The 14,588-nt window shown below is 55.4% G+C and overlaps 1 protein-coding gene across 1 annotated transcript; it reads left to right on the top strand.

Annotated features, from left to right (window-relative positions):
- The first annotated feature begins 731 nt into the window (after window positions 1-731).
- Window positions 732-12,460, top strand: EFNB1 (ephrin B1). The gene is made up of 5 exons (XM_047092593.1): window positions 732-1,617; window positions 10,079-10,356; window positions 11,110-11,202; window positions 11,399-11,527; window positions 11,663-12,460. Exons 1-5 carry the CDS (start codon window positions 1,490-1,492, stop codon window positions 12,073-12,075), a joined length of 1,041 nt encoding a protein of 346 aa, XP_046948549.1. The 5' UTR covers window positions 732-1,489; the 3' UTR covers window positions 12,076-12,460.
- Window positions 12,461-14,588: the final 2,128 nt, after the last annotated feature.

Below are 14,588 nucleotides of genomic sequence, written 5' to 3'. Positions count from 1 at the left end.
CAGCTGGCCTATTCCGGGGCCTTGCCTGCGACTTCGGACAGGACACGACGCCAAATTTGGGTTCCTGGGTCCCACAAGGCTCTCCCCTAAAGCTGAGATTCCGAAGGCCCAGTCCCCAGGGGCAAAGAACTCACCTCCCACCCACCTCCATCCCGTACTTGTACTTGACCTCTCTCAGTCTCCATTACCTAACGCTATCCGTATGTTTAGGACTCCAGGTCCAAGTGCAAGCAGACACTGCATTGCTAGGGCAGGAGAAAAGACCACCAGAACTCTACGTGAGATGGGACCAAGAGCAAACAGGCTGTTTTTGCCACAGAGAGGGGCACAGAGCACGACTTCAGGGCTCCTGCGTAAAGAGAATGGAAGTACTTTCACGGGATACTTGTGACAGGGCCTGTGTGGCCCAGGTCAGTGGGCCAGAGTGTTGACTAGGCGCGCGGGAGGAGGGCAGGCCAACAGCCCTTGAGGAGCTCCAACTTCCCACGGGCTGCGCGCTCTGGGAACGGGACTATACCGGACCCACCCCTAACCGCAGGAGCCACACTCCGAGATTGGTGCCATCGCGAGCACGGCGTCCTTAAGAGCTCCCAGAAGCCCCGCCCCCTTCCTGTTCTGGGGGCGTGGTACGGGACGAGGACCCCCGAGACGGAGCTTACTATTGGCTAAGAGGAGTAGGGTTGGCCTTGCGTTCGCCTGAGCAGGGGAGTAGACAGCTCAGCGGCAGCCGAAGGGAGTCTGTGCGCGCTGGACAGCAGTGGTAGTTGTGTGAGGCTCGCACTGGTCGCAGACCTTCGGGCGCAATCGCCGGGGAGCTAGGAGTCGGCGAAGGGGCTGCGGGGCTACCGGGCGGAGGCTTCAGAATAGAAAACTGATGGAACTGGCTCGCTCGACTGCGTCTTCCCGCTCTTCTAAGTACACTGAACGGGGGCCCCACTGAAGTAGAAGCTGTCGGGGGGCGCGAAGCCCAGAGTCCCAGTGTGGCCTGGAGAAACAGAGACCGTGCCAGGGCGACCCAGCCGGGAGCCCCCGGATTGAGCTCGTGTTGTGGGGAGACTCCCATTTCTTCCGAGGGGCGTCGATCCCGAGACGGTAGAGGCGTCGGGGCGGCCACCGAGTCTTCAGTGGGGAGACCCAGTCAGGGAGAGGGCGCGCAGTCTCGAACAGTCTCCGGGAGCCAAGCGGAATCGGGCCGGATCACCCGGGGGCGCAGAGCCCCCGTCGCCCCTCGTGCGGCGGAGAGACCAAGGGAACGAGCCATCGGAGGCCGCGGCCCATGCCCAGGTTGGGGACAGCTGCCCAGTGAGTCCTCCTGGCCCGCCGGACGGAGAAGAGCGACACCGAAGCCGGCGGGAGGGGAGCACTTCAAGGCCGGCGACTGCGGAGGATGGGCGCCTGAGCGGTTCAGAGCGCAGCGCAGCACGGGAAGGCGAGGCCAGTTTGCTGAGGAGGCGCCAGGGGATCCCAAGTGCAGCCTGCACCCGGGAAGATGGCCCGGCCTGGGCAGCGTTGGCTCGGCAAGTGGCTTGTGGCGATGGTCGTGTTGGCACTGTGCCGGCTTGCCACGCCGTTGGCCAAGAACCTGGAGCCCGTGTCCTGGAGCTCCCTCAACCCCAAGTGAGTAACTTATTGGCTCTGATCCCTGGGGGTGGGAGGCACTCCTGCAGGGTGAGGCCACGCGCCCCCGAGTGCGTGTGGGGAGGTGTTCCGAGGAAGAGCTGTACCCCATTTTGTCTCTGTCGTTTTCGTGTGTGTTTTCCTGCGGGCGGGCGGAGCAGGGTGCGGCGGGGTGGGGTGGGGGCACTCGGCTGGGTTGTGACCCCTTGGCTTCCCCGCCTTCTCCTCCGCACGTCCCGGATCAAGTCGGGATGGTCGCGCCAGGCGGAGCTGGGAGTCCCGGCGCTCGAGGGCGCACCCGAGAGCTGGGTGGGGGAGAGAACGCATTCCCCTATGGGGGCCCTTGGGAACGTGGCGGTTTTCGCCGAGAGCCGCTCGAGGGGCTAGCGTGACCTGGGTGGGGGCGAGGCCAGAACACAGGTTCCTCGTTTGTTTAGCTGTGAAAGGACCACAGCGCGGGACACCGCGCTTGGGGTGGGTGGCAGCGCCTGTATCCCCATTCGGGCTTCTCCCATTTTCATTTCTCTTTCTTCCCTGTTTGCCTCTCTAGCTTTTCGCTTTGCCGTCTCTTGTAGCTCCTCTTTTCTCCCTGCCGGGCCATGGAAGGGCGGGCGTCGCTCCCAGGCTCACAAAGGCGGCGGGTGGAGAGGGGCGGAGTGGGAGAGGTATCTGGGAGGGGGTGGTTTCGATCCAGCGCCTGTCGGGGGTCTAATGGAGCCGGTGGCAGAGCTTCGAGAGCCGGCCCAGGCAGAGAGTGGCGTCCGAGCTGGCGAGGGAGGTGGGTGGGGGTCGAAGGATTCCTGCTCAAGCGGGTCCCGTTGGCCCCCCCACCCTATGTCCCTCAGATTGGGAAGCTACGCTTAGCTTTTCCCAAGGGGTTAGGGAGGTAGCTATGTAGAGAAGATCCTTTCTTTTCTTCCTCCTCCTTCCCCCTTCACAATTCCCCCTACCCCAAACAACACACACACCTTTTAGGGCGGTGGCTCAGTGGTTTCTGGGCTGTTAGTGAAGAGTCGCTGGGGCTGTGTGGTGACCTCTGGACCTTTTACTCTTCTGGCATTCAGGACTGGGGTTGAAATCCAGGGTCAAGATTGCTCTTCCTGTTTTGTGGAGGTCCCGGCAATGTGCAGACACCCCTACTTAGTGGGAAAATGGGGGGCTTTGGCCTGCCCTCTATGCTCTCTGATGTTTGTATCCGGAATCCCTGTCCACTCTCATGGGCTCCCCGCTAACTTCTCCGGGCTCCTGCCTCCCTTGGCCTCTTAGGTTCCAGGGACAGTGTGTCTCTTAGCCCTGGAGTGGAAGAAATCAGCTTCTCTAGTTCTATTCTCCTTGGGTTAAGGTAGAGTCCTATTTACTGGTTTGTGGGATGGTTAAAACAAGGTCAGTGTGAGGATTTGGGAAAGAGAACAAGGTACAAGGAAAGGGATTGACAAGAATTTCTCCCCCACCTAGAAGCCAACCTGGGTGCAGAGCTCTCCTAACAGCAGGGATTCAAGATAGTCTGGGGACCCCTGAGCTAAGCAGGGGAAAGGTTCTGAAGAGCCCAGTTCCCTCATGTAAGGGTGGAGGCTGGAAATGCTCTCTCTTGAACCAGGATAGCTGAAATCCGCCTGGGGTAGCCCATTATAGGGGCTCATGGGAGTGACCTAATTGCTCTCTCGGGTCTCTAACCAGAGATAGCATGCAGCTCCACAGCTGGAAAGGAGCCCTCCTGCAGAGTTGGGGGGGGGGAGCTGGGAGAAACAAGATCTCTCTGAGCTTCTCCGTTTTTGTGTTCTGAGCCTTTAGTTCTCTGGACCAGTTTATAGGTTTTTGAGTTCTGCCCACGCCACCATCCACTTCAAGCTGAGGGCAGGCATCCTTGAGGGGGTGGTAAGGTGGGGGGGGTGGCTGAGGACTCAGTAGGACCTGCACAAATTCTATCCCATAATTGAACAGATCCTGAGGATGGTGGGGGACTGATCTTGGCGCCCCTGCACACACACACACACACTCCCAGTTCCATCTATGCCCAAGGGTCTGTGTGTGTTGGCACATGGGGGATGGGCAGGAGGACAGGAGGGAGGCACTGCCCTCAGCTCCACTCAAGCTCTGGGGGCTGCCTCTGCCACCACGCCCAACCCTCAGGCTGCCACAGCCTTTCAACTAAACAGTCTTTCTCTGCCTCCTGCCCGAGTTCTCCCTCTCAGGTCTGTGTCTGGTTTGCCCTCTCACACCCTCTGTGAGCTGTGCTCACCTCCCCTCTCCAGCTAGGTTCGCCTGCTCTCCCTCTTTCTCACACTCCCTCTCACTCTTAGTCACTCTCTGCCTCTTTTTCTCAAGTCCTTTTGTTTCTCGCACATGCCCGTGCTCTCCCTCACAGGCTCATTTTCTCTCTTCCCTCCCATCTTCCTCCCTGCTTTTGGTCTCTTTACTCAGCCTTGTCAGGAGCTGGCACCCCCACCCCACCCCTCAAATCTCCCAGTGCCTATAAACCTTGCTTAATTGCTTCCTTCTTGGGAAAAAAATCAAAATAAAGAAGTGATGGGGCTGGGGGTATGTTTCCAGGTTCCAGGGTGCGTGCAGCCCCAGTCCTGACTGGAAGAGGGGAGCTGGAAGGGCCGGCTTAAGACTTCCAGCTTCTTTCCCAAATCTGTGCTGGGGTCTTTGAATGGGTAGCATTAGCTTCTGCCTCTTCGGCCCCTCCTGTCAGATTACCCTGATGAACAGAGGTTGGGGAAGCAGGTTTAGTCCCATTAGAGGTTGGGAGAAACCAGAATGAATGCATGTGCTTGGGTGGGTTGGTGGCTGTGATGGAAGGTCCCAGAGCAGCCCCCTCCCCCAACTTCTTCCCCTGAGAGCTTGGGGCAGCCGGTAGGCCTCACACTTGAGTCCTCAGCCAAGTCCAGCTGCTGCAGTTCAGTCTCTCAGTCCCATTCTGACCCCTTCCTGCCCCCCACTCAGGTTCCCCCACCTCCAGGGAGTGGGAATGTGCCTGAGATCACATTACACCTTCCCTATAAGGGGGTGGGGGTGGGGGGTTCAGCTTGGTGTCCAGGACCCTTGACTCCATCCAACATGGGTGGGGGCAGCTGCAGACCCTAACCCAGGCTTGCCTGCCACAAGCCAAAGTGTTGGTCCCAGCCCCCTCACAGCTGTTCCAGCTCACAGTCCTGGGGAGGCCAGCTCAGGGGGCCCCTTTCCAGGGTGGCTGACCTCTCCTACTCTGTGGCTGATTGGCCACAGGTGGGGGCCTGAGGGTGATGGGAACCCAGCAGCTCCTAAAGTTTCCTGTTCCCCTTCCTCCCCACCCCCACCCCAGGCAGCCAGGCCAGGGCAAGAAGGGCCTGTGAGGCTGGGGTGCAGGTTAAATTGAGGGTTCCCTGTATCCCCTCAGGTTCTTTGTTGCCTCATCAGCTCAGGTGAATGGGGACGGCCAGGCCCTGGATAGTACTCTTTTCTGGAGTGTGGACTGTGGAGGAGGTGGGCCAGCCAGGAGGCAGCTTATTGCCATGAGAACACCAGATTTGGGGGAGGGTACACTCCATGATTATCAGGGGAGCTGTGGTGGGATGCTTACCAGCCACATTCTGGGTTCCTTGCCTTGTGTACCATAACCCACTCCTCCTGGGTGTGTTTTCATAGTGGTCATTTGGGGTGGGAGTGCTAGCAGCCAGGAACATAAGCCGTAAATGGTACTGTGCTTGGCAATGCTAACTAACAGGCAGCACCTTGCTACTTACAAAGCATCCTCATATGTAAATATTATTGGTTGTTCCCAACCGCCCTGGGAAGTAGGAATTGTCCCCATTTCCAGATGAGAAGGCATATGCCTGGAACAGGGAAATGAATTGTCTGAACTCAGTCTGCTTATAGTGGGTAGAGCTTGCTGTATGCCATTCTTTCCATGCCATCCTGCTATACCTTGGAATCTAGGAGAGATAGGAATTCAAGGTGGGGTTTGGAAAGAGGTGCCATCTCCCTGCCCCTCTTACGTCACAGATGTGCGTGCATCTGTCCTCGTGACTCAGGCCCTGCCTGCATCAGATGAGCAGTGCTCTGGCTTCCTCATTTGATTTTGCTAGGTCTACCAGCAGCCTTGCTTGGGTGACCTGAACTAGAGGCAGCCAACTCACTGCCTGGCACTCTCCCTCCTGAGTGCTGAATCTCACCTTTGGTTCCTCTCTGGGCCGGGAATCTCACTTCCTCTCAGGGATCCCCTAGAAAGCAGACAGGGAAGGGCGTGTTAAGCCCCCAATGGGCCCTAGTGTTAGCCTGGTGGGGCAGAGGGGAGAGCGTAGTCCCGTGTAGGTGGGGAGGGTGACCCTCTGGGACTCTTCTGGCTTCCCTACCTCCGACAGTGCTGCGTGTGTGCCAGGACCCAGCTGCTGTTCCTGCCCACCCACGCCTGGGCGGGCACTGCTGGGACATGCCAGGCCTGCTCCTGCTGCCTTGGGGGCTGGGTGGAGCTGGGGGAATGAAAGAGGAGCCTTTAATTTGGGGGCTCCCCACCCTTGCTGGGATGAGAGCAGACTTGAGCTCTGGCTTGGGGTCTGTCCTCTGCTTGTCCTGCCACTCTGTGGGTGCAGGCATAGTGGTGCTGGGGTCACCAAATCAAAGCTGTGTCTAAGAGTCTTAACCAGACTTGCACTAGCATGGCCAGGGACCACGCTCTCCCAATCTCTGACCACAGGTTCCTAGAGCCTGTGGGAAGGGTGAGAGAGAAGAAAATGTAGATGTGGTGGAACATGGGCACCTTTCTGGGCATGACACCCACATCTGCAAGCTAGCCCCACTGTAGACTGTATGTGTTTGGGTGGAGAGGGGCTCAGCTGGACAAAAGAAACAGGAGGACAGTTGGCCTCTGACCAGGCTACTGCCCCAGACTCTTCAGGCTTCTCGAATGGCAGGATTCTGATTAGCAGTCATGGTGGCCCTTCTCAGCTCAGTAGAAAGGCTGAGAGACAAACGGGCTAGGGTAGAAGGAAGAAGTAGGCCATAAGACAGGAGCTGGAATGGCCTCCTTCAAGTCCCTTTACTCCCTGGGGTGGCTCACTGGGGTCCTGGGGCTATCAGAAGCTAAAGAGGGAAGGCCTCAAGGGTTACCATGGCGACCTGCTTCAGGCTTCCTGCTGGGCCTTGTCAATCCCCTTATTTTCCAGAAAAGGGCTTTGTCTAGGGGTGGCCCCAGGCAAGAAAGCTTGGCTTGATAATGGGGGAGTAGTAGTTTTTGAAAAGTGGGGGATAAAGAGTTTAACTTGGGGACAATCTCTTCCTCCAACTCTCTTGCCCCTATTCCTAACCTGATATGTATGAGGAAAGATGGGCAGGGTCCTTACTATACAGTATGGCTAGTGTTGTAAGCTGACTTCAGGTTTCACTCTCACTGGCTAATGCCCACCTTGGCAAGGTCCCCTTGCCACTTTCCTGGGCTTCTCAAAGGCCAAGAAGCAGTTTTCCTGGTGGTACAGAAGATGCTGAAAAGGCACCATTATGGGGGATCAGGGTCAGGGAAGGCAGGTCTCCTCAGGGTCTTCTCCCTTCTGCACTTTAGGAGAAGGTGAGTTTCCCCTCTGCAGCTGCCAGGCAAATTAACTAATGAATATTTATGAAGTCTTCTCTGAGGTTGAGGAGTCTGAGGGGTGTTAGGGGCAATAGTCCTCTTTTCTTCCACTTCCCCCATCCACTATATAGACATCTGCTACCTCAATGTGTCTGGATTCAAGGGATAACCCCAAGTAGCTGGAAGCCCTGTGTTTTGCTTCTGGAGCTCCAGAGCCTGAGTGGCCACAGATGTGCTCAGAACACATAAGACTCCCTGGTGAGGAGGCCAGGTCCAAGGGGTTAGGAAGGTGAGCTGGCCCATACCCCCCATTTGCATGTCCTCTGTGTACCTGCTGTCACCTCCATGTAGGGTCTTGTTGAGGTGCAGCTGTACAAGGATTCAGCCAATGTTTCAGGTCTTCTTAGACCCCCTAGGGGTCAACATCCTGGGTGAGGTTAGCCTCCTCTGGTTGCCTTTGAGAACTTCTCTTCAATAGGAATGTTCATCTGATCACTCCCTCCCTCCCATGAGGAGCCTGGACTCTGTGGGTCTTAAAGGTTCTTCTGGTGCTAAGAAGTTAGAAGTTGTCTAATCCTGCTGTCTGGATGGAACCAGTGTGAGGATTGGAAAATGAAAAATGCCTTGGGAGTCATAGGGGGTCTGGTGAAACTTCTCAGCCTTTTGTGGTTAATGGGGTGAGGATGTTTCCTCTCAAATGTTTGTATGGGCCTTCATCCCATGCCCACCTCCTTTCTGGCCCTCTGGAGTGCAGTAAAGCTAGATACTAAGGGAAAGACCTTCTCATTGTGGTTTTTACCAACCTGTACAGCAAAATGGCATGTCCCAGCTTGTTGAAGCCTCCTTTAACATCGAGGGAGGGCTGTCTTTCTTCATCTACTTGGTCTAGACTCACCTTCTGGGGTATCATTTCCCTCCCTTGAGTGAGGATACTGTGCGACCACTAGGCACTCATACCTTGTGCTCCCCACTGTGGTATGGGCCTCCAGGAAGTGGAGCCATACTTTTCCACTGTAAGCTTTGTTCTCTTGAAGCACTGCTTTCAACCCTTCATTGTCCTTACTAGAAAGTCTGTCTCCAGTGAGATGAACCCCACACTGTTTGTTGTGACCCTCAAGGCCTTTCACCCTGGTCCCAGCTGAGCTTATCGGCCTCCTCTTCTGCTTCTCTCTACCAGTTGTGGGGCCAATCACTGGCCTGGGGTTTGTGTCCCAGCCACTCTTGTCCACTCTTGCTCTGTGTTAACTTCTAATTCCTTACCCAGGACCCACTTTCATTCTGCTCCTTCTGAGGAACCATCTTAGACCATCCTGTCAGATGAACTGTCTCCTTCCTCTCCCTGCCTCCAGCTCTTGCCGTTTGAACCACCCTTCTCCCACATAACCTACAGATAGCCTTGTCCCGTCTATTGCCAGAGCATGGACCATTTTTACTTTTCTGACCTACAGCAGACAGTAAAATCCTTGAGGATGGAGCCATAACTCCTCTTCCTATTTCCCCTCACCCGCCGAAAAAACCGCAAGACTGGCCTCATAGGTACTTGCTGTTAATCTGGCCTCCTGCCTCTTGGCAAACTAGACTGTTTCTAAGCAGGAGTCAAACACGTTGAGTGCCTACTGTGTGCTAGGCACTCTGCATGCACCATTGCATCCCCTCCACAATCCCAGGAGGGTAGGGCTCTTACCTCTGCCAGTTTATAAGTGAGGAAATGGAAACTCAGGGAGATCAGGTAGCTCATCCAAGGTTGCAGAGCTCGGAAGGGGCATGTCTGTCTGATTCCAAAGTCTGTCTGCTTCTTCCTTGCTACATACTATTGCCTTGTTTCCAGCTCCAGCCTGCCCAGGCTCAGAAATGGCCAAGATAGCACCACCATTTTGCTGTGTGCTTAGGCAAGGACACTGATATGAATAGATGGCCCTGGGCAGCTGCTCTCTCCCTGCTATTCCCTGTGCCTGGCCTTCAGGATTAGAAGAGGAACCTGGCTCAGAAGGCATTTGTCCATCTCCCTCAGGATCTGGAACAGAGGCAGTGTGGAGATGGGTAGATTAGAACACAGATGTGTGAAGTTCCTGGGGCCCTATCTTACATAATCTGTTGTCCCTGCTTGGGCCCCTTCTCCCCTCCCTCTGTTCTTTTAGGACTGAGACTGGTCAAGTTTGGGGACTCACATTCTTGCATTACAGGAGTTGAATCAGTCCCCTATAAGACACTGGGCTGTGGGAGTGGGAGGTGGGGAGAGCTATGTGGAATTGCTCCTGGCCAGAGACTATGCCCATCACCCTTGGTTCCACGTGATGCCTATTCATATCTCCTCCTCATGCCCAAGATTAGCAAGGATGGCAGAGAAGGTATGGGTCCCAGATAGGTTGAGCTCCTCCAGTTGTTTTCTGGGAGCTGCAGGGGTGGTGGCTAAGGTATGTGTGGGCTTGTGTGTGGGCTTGTTTGTGTGTGTGTATGTATGTGTACGCGTGCATGTGCACAACATGTTTGTGTGCACACACATGCATGTGTGGTAGGGAGATGGTAGCAGTGGCTCTGAAGGAATGTGTGTGATGGGGGCGGGAAGAGGACAGGGCTGCCACCTCCAGGCAGCCCAAGCCTCACACCATTGGCCACATCAGCCCCCTGTGGAAATGCCACATTAAGACAAAGGGCTCCCCCAGCTACGCAGTGCCCCACCCTACCAAGCAGTCAAAGCCTGGCAGCCTTGCCCATGGGCCACCCCTTCCACACCCTGCTGGCAGTGTGATTCTCTCTCTGCACCCCCAGCCTAAGGATGGAGGGAGGACAGAATGCCTATTCTTGCCATCTCCACCCAGTAGGCTCAGCCTGGCCCCTCATTGTTTGTGCCCTTGATTCTGGAGATGGTCCGGGACCCCTGACCCTGAGGCTGACCATCTCTTCCCTTCTGGGCAGATTCCTGAGTGGGAAGGGCCTGGTGATCTACCCAAAGATTGGAGACAAGCTGGACATCATCTGCCCCCGAGCAGAAGCAGGGCGGCCCTATGAGTACTACAAGCTGTACCTGGTGCGGCCTGAGCAGGCAGCTGCTTGCAGCACTGTGCTTGACCCCAACGTGCTGGTCACCTGCAATAGGCCAGAGCAGGAAATCCGCTTCACCATTAAGTTCCAGGAGTTCAGCCCCAACTACATGGGCCTGGAGTTTAAGAAGCACCATGATTACTACATTACCTGTGAGTCTCTTCCCGTCATATGGTTCTCTCTTATCTAGGAGCTTTCTAAGTAGTACAGTGAGATAGCACACAGACCACCTTGATCTGGGTTCCCTCTGAAGACTGGCATGCTCTCCTTCCAGCCTGGCCTTGGAATTCTGACCCTAACATTCACCAAGAGGATGGCTGCCAGCTCACCTTGGCTCTAGGAGTTGGCTGGGAGAGGACTCCACTTTGTGGTGCTCTCTCTTATTTCTTTGGCCTACCTAAGATATAATCTTGGGAGTGACAGAGTTGGAAGAACCCTTTGGGATCAGCTGGCTGTCCGGACTTTCTCTTCATGGGAAACTGGCCCCAAAAAGTGAAGGAGCTTCCTGCCCTGATATCACTCATGGAGTTAGAGGCAGGATTGGGACTCTAACCCAGTTCACCTGACTGGATTCCTTCTAGTCTGTATAGAAGCCTCCCTCATGATTCCAGTTCTGACTGTTTTGCCTCTGAGTGAGATCACACAATGAGAAGATACTGAGAAAGAAGGGATAAGCCCTGGTCATGTTAAAGGAGCAGCACCCTTGGGGGAAGGCCTAGTTTCTGATGTGGCCTGAGCTGGGCCAGCTACTCTGTTCCCAGTGAGAGGGAGATAAGTAGAAAGGTTCACTGCTTGCCACTCCCCAATTCCCAGTTCTGTTCTCATGGGCTAAGACAGCACTAGGATTTCTAGGTAATGAGGGCAGACCTTCCTTTCCCCCTGACTTCTCTGGCCTCTTGCTACAGCTACATCCAATGGGAGTTTGGAGGGACTGGAAAACCGGGAGGGAGGTGTGTGCCGTACACGCACCATGAAGATCGTCATGAAGGTTGGGCAAGGTGAGTGCCCAGTCATAACAGATGTCTCTGTCTGGGTATGGATGTGTTTGGGAGTAGGGGAGGGGCAATGGGGTTAGAGTATCTGAGGTCTGATATACAGGCCATTGTTGGCCCATGCTAAATGAACCCATGCTAGATGATTGAGGCATGTATGCTAGTGGGGTCCCCCATCAACCTGTGCTCTCCACACTCCCAGACCCCAATGCTGTGACACCTGAGCAGCTGACCACCAGCCGGCCGAGCAAGGAGGCAGATAACACTATCAAGATGGCCACACAGGCCCCCAGTGGTCGGGGCTCCCTGGGTGACTCTGATGGCAAGCATGGTGAGTGTATAGGTGTCTCCCAAAGGGCAGAACCCATTGCTTAGCTACCTTTTCAGGCCCTGTCTCTGAAGCGAGGCAGAACAGGGCCCTGGGATCCCTGGCTGACCATTTCTCCCCTCCCTTCTCCTTCCTCAGATACTGTGAACCAGGAAGAGAAGAGTGGCCCAGGTGCGAGTGGAGGTGGCAGTGGAGACCCTGACAGCTTCTTCAACTCCAAGGTGGCATTGTTTGCGGCCGTTGGTGCTGGTTGTGTCATCTTCCTGCTCATCATCATCTTCCTGACAGTTCTGCTACTAAAGCTGCGCAAGCGGCATCGCAAGCACACCCAACAGCGGGCACCCGCCCTCTCACTCAGTACCCTGGCCAGTCCCAAGGGGGGCAGTGGCACGGCGGGCACCGAGCCCAGCGACATCATCATCCCCTTACGGACTACAGAGAACAACTACTGCCCCCACTATGAGAAGGTGAGTGGGGACTACGGGCACCCCGTCTACATCGTCCAGGAGATGCCACCCCAGAGCCCAGCGAACATCTACTACAAGGTCTGAGAGCCCAGTGCAGCCTCGGGCCCTGAGGGACAGTCAGCCAGGACTGCACCTCTCCTTTCTCCCCCACACTCCCTCCCCTTACCAGCTGTGCCCACCTTTGTATTTAGTTTTGTAGTTTCTTGGCTTTTATAATCCCCCTTTTGCCCTGCCCCCTGGGCTTCAGAGGGGGGTGCTTTTGCCCCCAGCCACCATGCTCTTGTGCCTTCCCCCTCTGGCCAGGCCTCTGGGCTCTGCAGGGGCACCCCTTCTTGGAGGGCAGGGTTGGACGCTGATGGACAGCAGGCAGGAAGATGCCCCTCTGGCCCTGCCCCCCACCCCCTTTCCCCCTTCCCAGGACTGTTTGTCCGCTATCATCACTGTTTTTAATGTTTTTGTGTTCATTTTTTAGCTGTCAACTCATTTGCATCTGTTTTGTAAAGAAAATGGAAAAATGGAAAATGCAGTCCCTCCTTAGGCTTTCTGAGCCAGGCCCAGCTCAGTTTAAGGGAACTGGGGCAAGATGTGGCCAGCCAGGAAGCATAGGATGGCATTTCTTTTAAAAACTCCTTGGTATTTTGGGGAGGGGTGGCAGGCCAGAGCTCTTCTTGCCCATGAGGGAAGATGAGAGTGCCAATGGGCAAAGTGTTTCACTCTGTCCTTCTGACCCTCCTTCTACAAAGCTGATCTTGGGAATGGAGTAGTGGCTGCCACCCTTCCACCAAAAAAAAAAAATCTCTTCCTTGTGGGATTCTTGGGCATCTCCTGCCTCCCTCACTCTCACGGTAATTAACGTCTTAATTGGCTGTTGCCTGGGGAACAGGAGAGCTGCTGCAGGCAGATGACCTCATGGGGGTGGAGGGAGGTGAGGTGCCCAGGTGGCTATTTGCCCTGCAGATCTGGGAGTTCCCCCTCCCCCTCCCCGCCCTGTTCTCTCCTCACCTTTGGCATCCTTTGGCCCGGTGGGGAAACAGAGGCCCAGGGCAGAGACCTAAGCGGGTATAAGGCCAGGTGGCCTGCTCCTTTTCTGGGCTCTAGCACAAGTGGGTGCCCCCCTCAACCCAGCTTCCACTGGCCCCTCCAATCTTGGGCTGGGGCCTGGAAAGAGGAAGAGGCTGCCCAGGGCTGGGCCAGCACGCCGTGCACTTTGACCCCGGCTCCTTGCCAGCACGGCTGCTAACAGACTGCCACTTGAGTGCGCCTTGCAGGTGCTCCCAGAGTGGCCATGGAAGGAGCTGGGCCTTACACCATCCACCTCCACACTGCCTCCTGGCCAGCTGCCCACCCCAGTGCCAGGTGGGAGAGGGAGCCGAACAGCCATCCTCTTCCAGGTGGCAGTCGGAAGGGTTTTTTGTTTTTGTTTCTGTTGCCATTTGTGTAAATACTAGTCTTTTTGGAAAAAATAATGTAAAGATGTTTTGTATAAACTCTGAATTATTTTCTTGTTGCTTTTTTCTTAGAAAAAATGAGAACTAAAAAAAAAAATTAACCACATGGAGAACTGGGTGTAAAATTGTGTCATGATGTTGTGGAATGAAGTGTGAGTGAGTATGTGAGTGTGTGTGTGAGTGTGTGTGTGTTTGTCTGTGTGTGTGAGACAGAGAGACAGAGAGAGACAGAAAGATTCCCTGTGCCCAAACCACTGAAGATCTGGGCAGGTATAAGAAGAGGGTGGCTTTCCTAGTAGAACAAGATGTTTCAATTGTCCTGTGCCTTTCCTCTTCTGCCCGCAGGATCCTCTGCCCTCTTGTTCTGCTGGAGCCTGTGACAATTTCTCCCTGTCTATCCTGTCACCTCTGTGGCATAGGCCGTGAGCATCTGCCCAGTCTGTCATTAGGCTCAGCTAGAGAGAATTAATGGGGGAGGAGGTGTTCCCATGGGGACCTGGGTGTGTCTGCAAGTACTGCCACCACCTGGCTGGAGCTACATCTGGAACCTGCTGGCAGGCCCAGCCCTGCCCTGCCTCAAGACACCTAAAGGTGGATAGAAATAACTTCCTAAGAGCTGGGCCTCACTTGTGGCCCATTGGGTACTGAGGTTTCAGGCTGCCCAGTTCACTTCGTAGCCAGAAGATTCTTCCTCTCTTGTCTCCAGAGCTGGGCCACACCAGAACCCTCACCATGGCATACTTAGGAGCTTCTGGCTAGCAGTTGAAGCCCTCGAGCTAGAGCACCCCTGAGCACTCAGTTCCCCTGAAGGCTCGTGGTCCAGGAGTGTGGCAAGGGCCCTGAAGAGGGTTTGGCCTCAGTCCCGCCACAGAGATGCATACTGGCAGGGCCTGGGGCCTTCCCACTCCAGTCTGAGGGGATTCCCTGTCGAGATGGCTAAGGCAAATGTCAGAAGTGGAGGCCATGTGAGATCCCACTAGCTAGAAATGGGTAACAAGGCACTAGAGGAAAGGAGAAAGAGGAAGGAAGGGGGGGGTTGGTTAGTGATCCAGAACAAGAAGCCTCAGAGAAGCAGCCAAGGAGCAGGCAGGGCTATGAGGGAATTGGGAAGCACATGGAGAAGCAAGGGGGAGGAGAGCCACGGGACCT

This window comes from Lynx rufus, unplaced genomic scaffold (assembly GCF_022079265.1).
Source record: "Lynx rufus isolate CCGP_SWC_20201006 ecotype Redwood Valley unplaced genomic scaffold, mLynRuf1.p SCAF_30, whole genome shotgun sequence".
Lineage (NCBI taxonomy): Eukaryota > Metazoa > Chordata > Mammalia > Carnivora > Felidae > Lynx > Lynx rufus.
The sequence above is the reverse complement of the archived record's forward strand: the minus strand, read 5'-3'. Positions and strand labels throughout refer to the sequence as shown.

Excerpts from the sequence above, each read along its gene's own strand:
- EFNB1 (XM_047092593.1), top strand. The coding sequence starts at position 1,490 with ATGGCCCGGCCTGGGCAGCGTTGGCTCGGCAAGTGGCTTGTGGCGATG. Across the intron at positions 11,203-11,398 it reads CGTCATGAAGGTTGGGCAAG|ACCCCAATGCTGTGACACCT; the intron begins GTGAGTGCCCAG and ends CCACACTCCCAG. Across the intron at positions 11,528-11,662 it reads TGACTCTGATGGCAAGCATG|ATACTGTGAACCAGGAAGAG; the intron begins GTGAGTGTATAG and ends CTCCTTCCTCAG.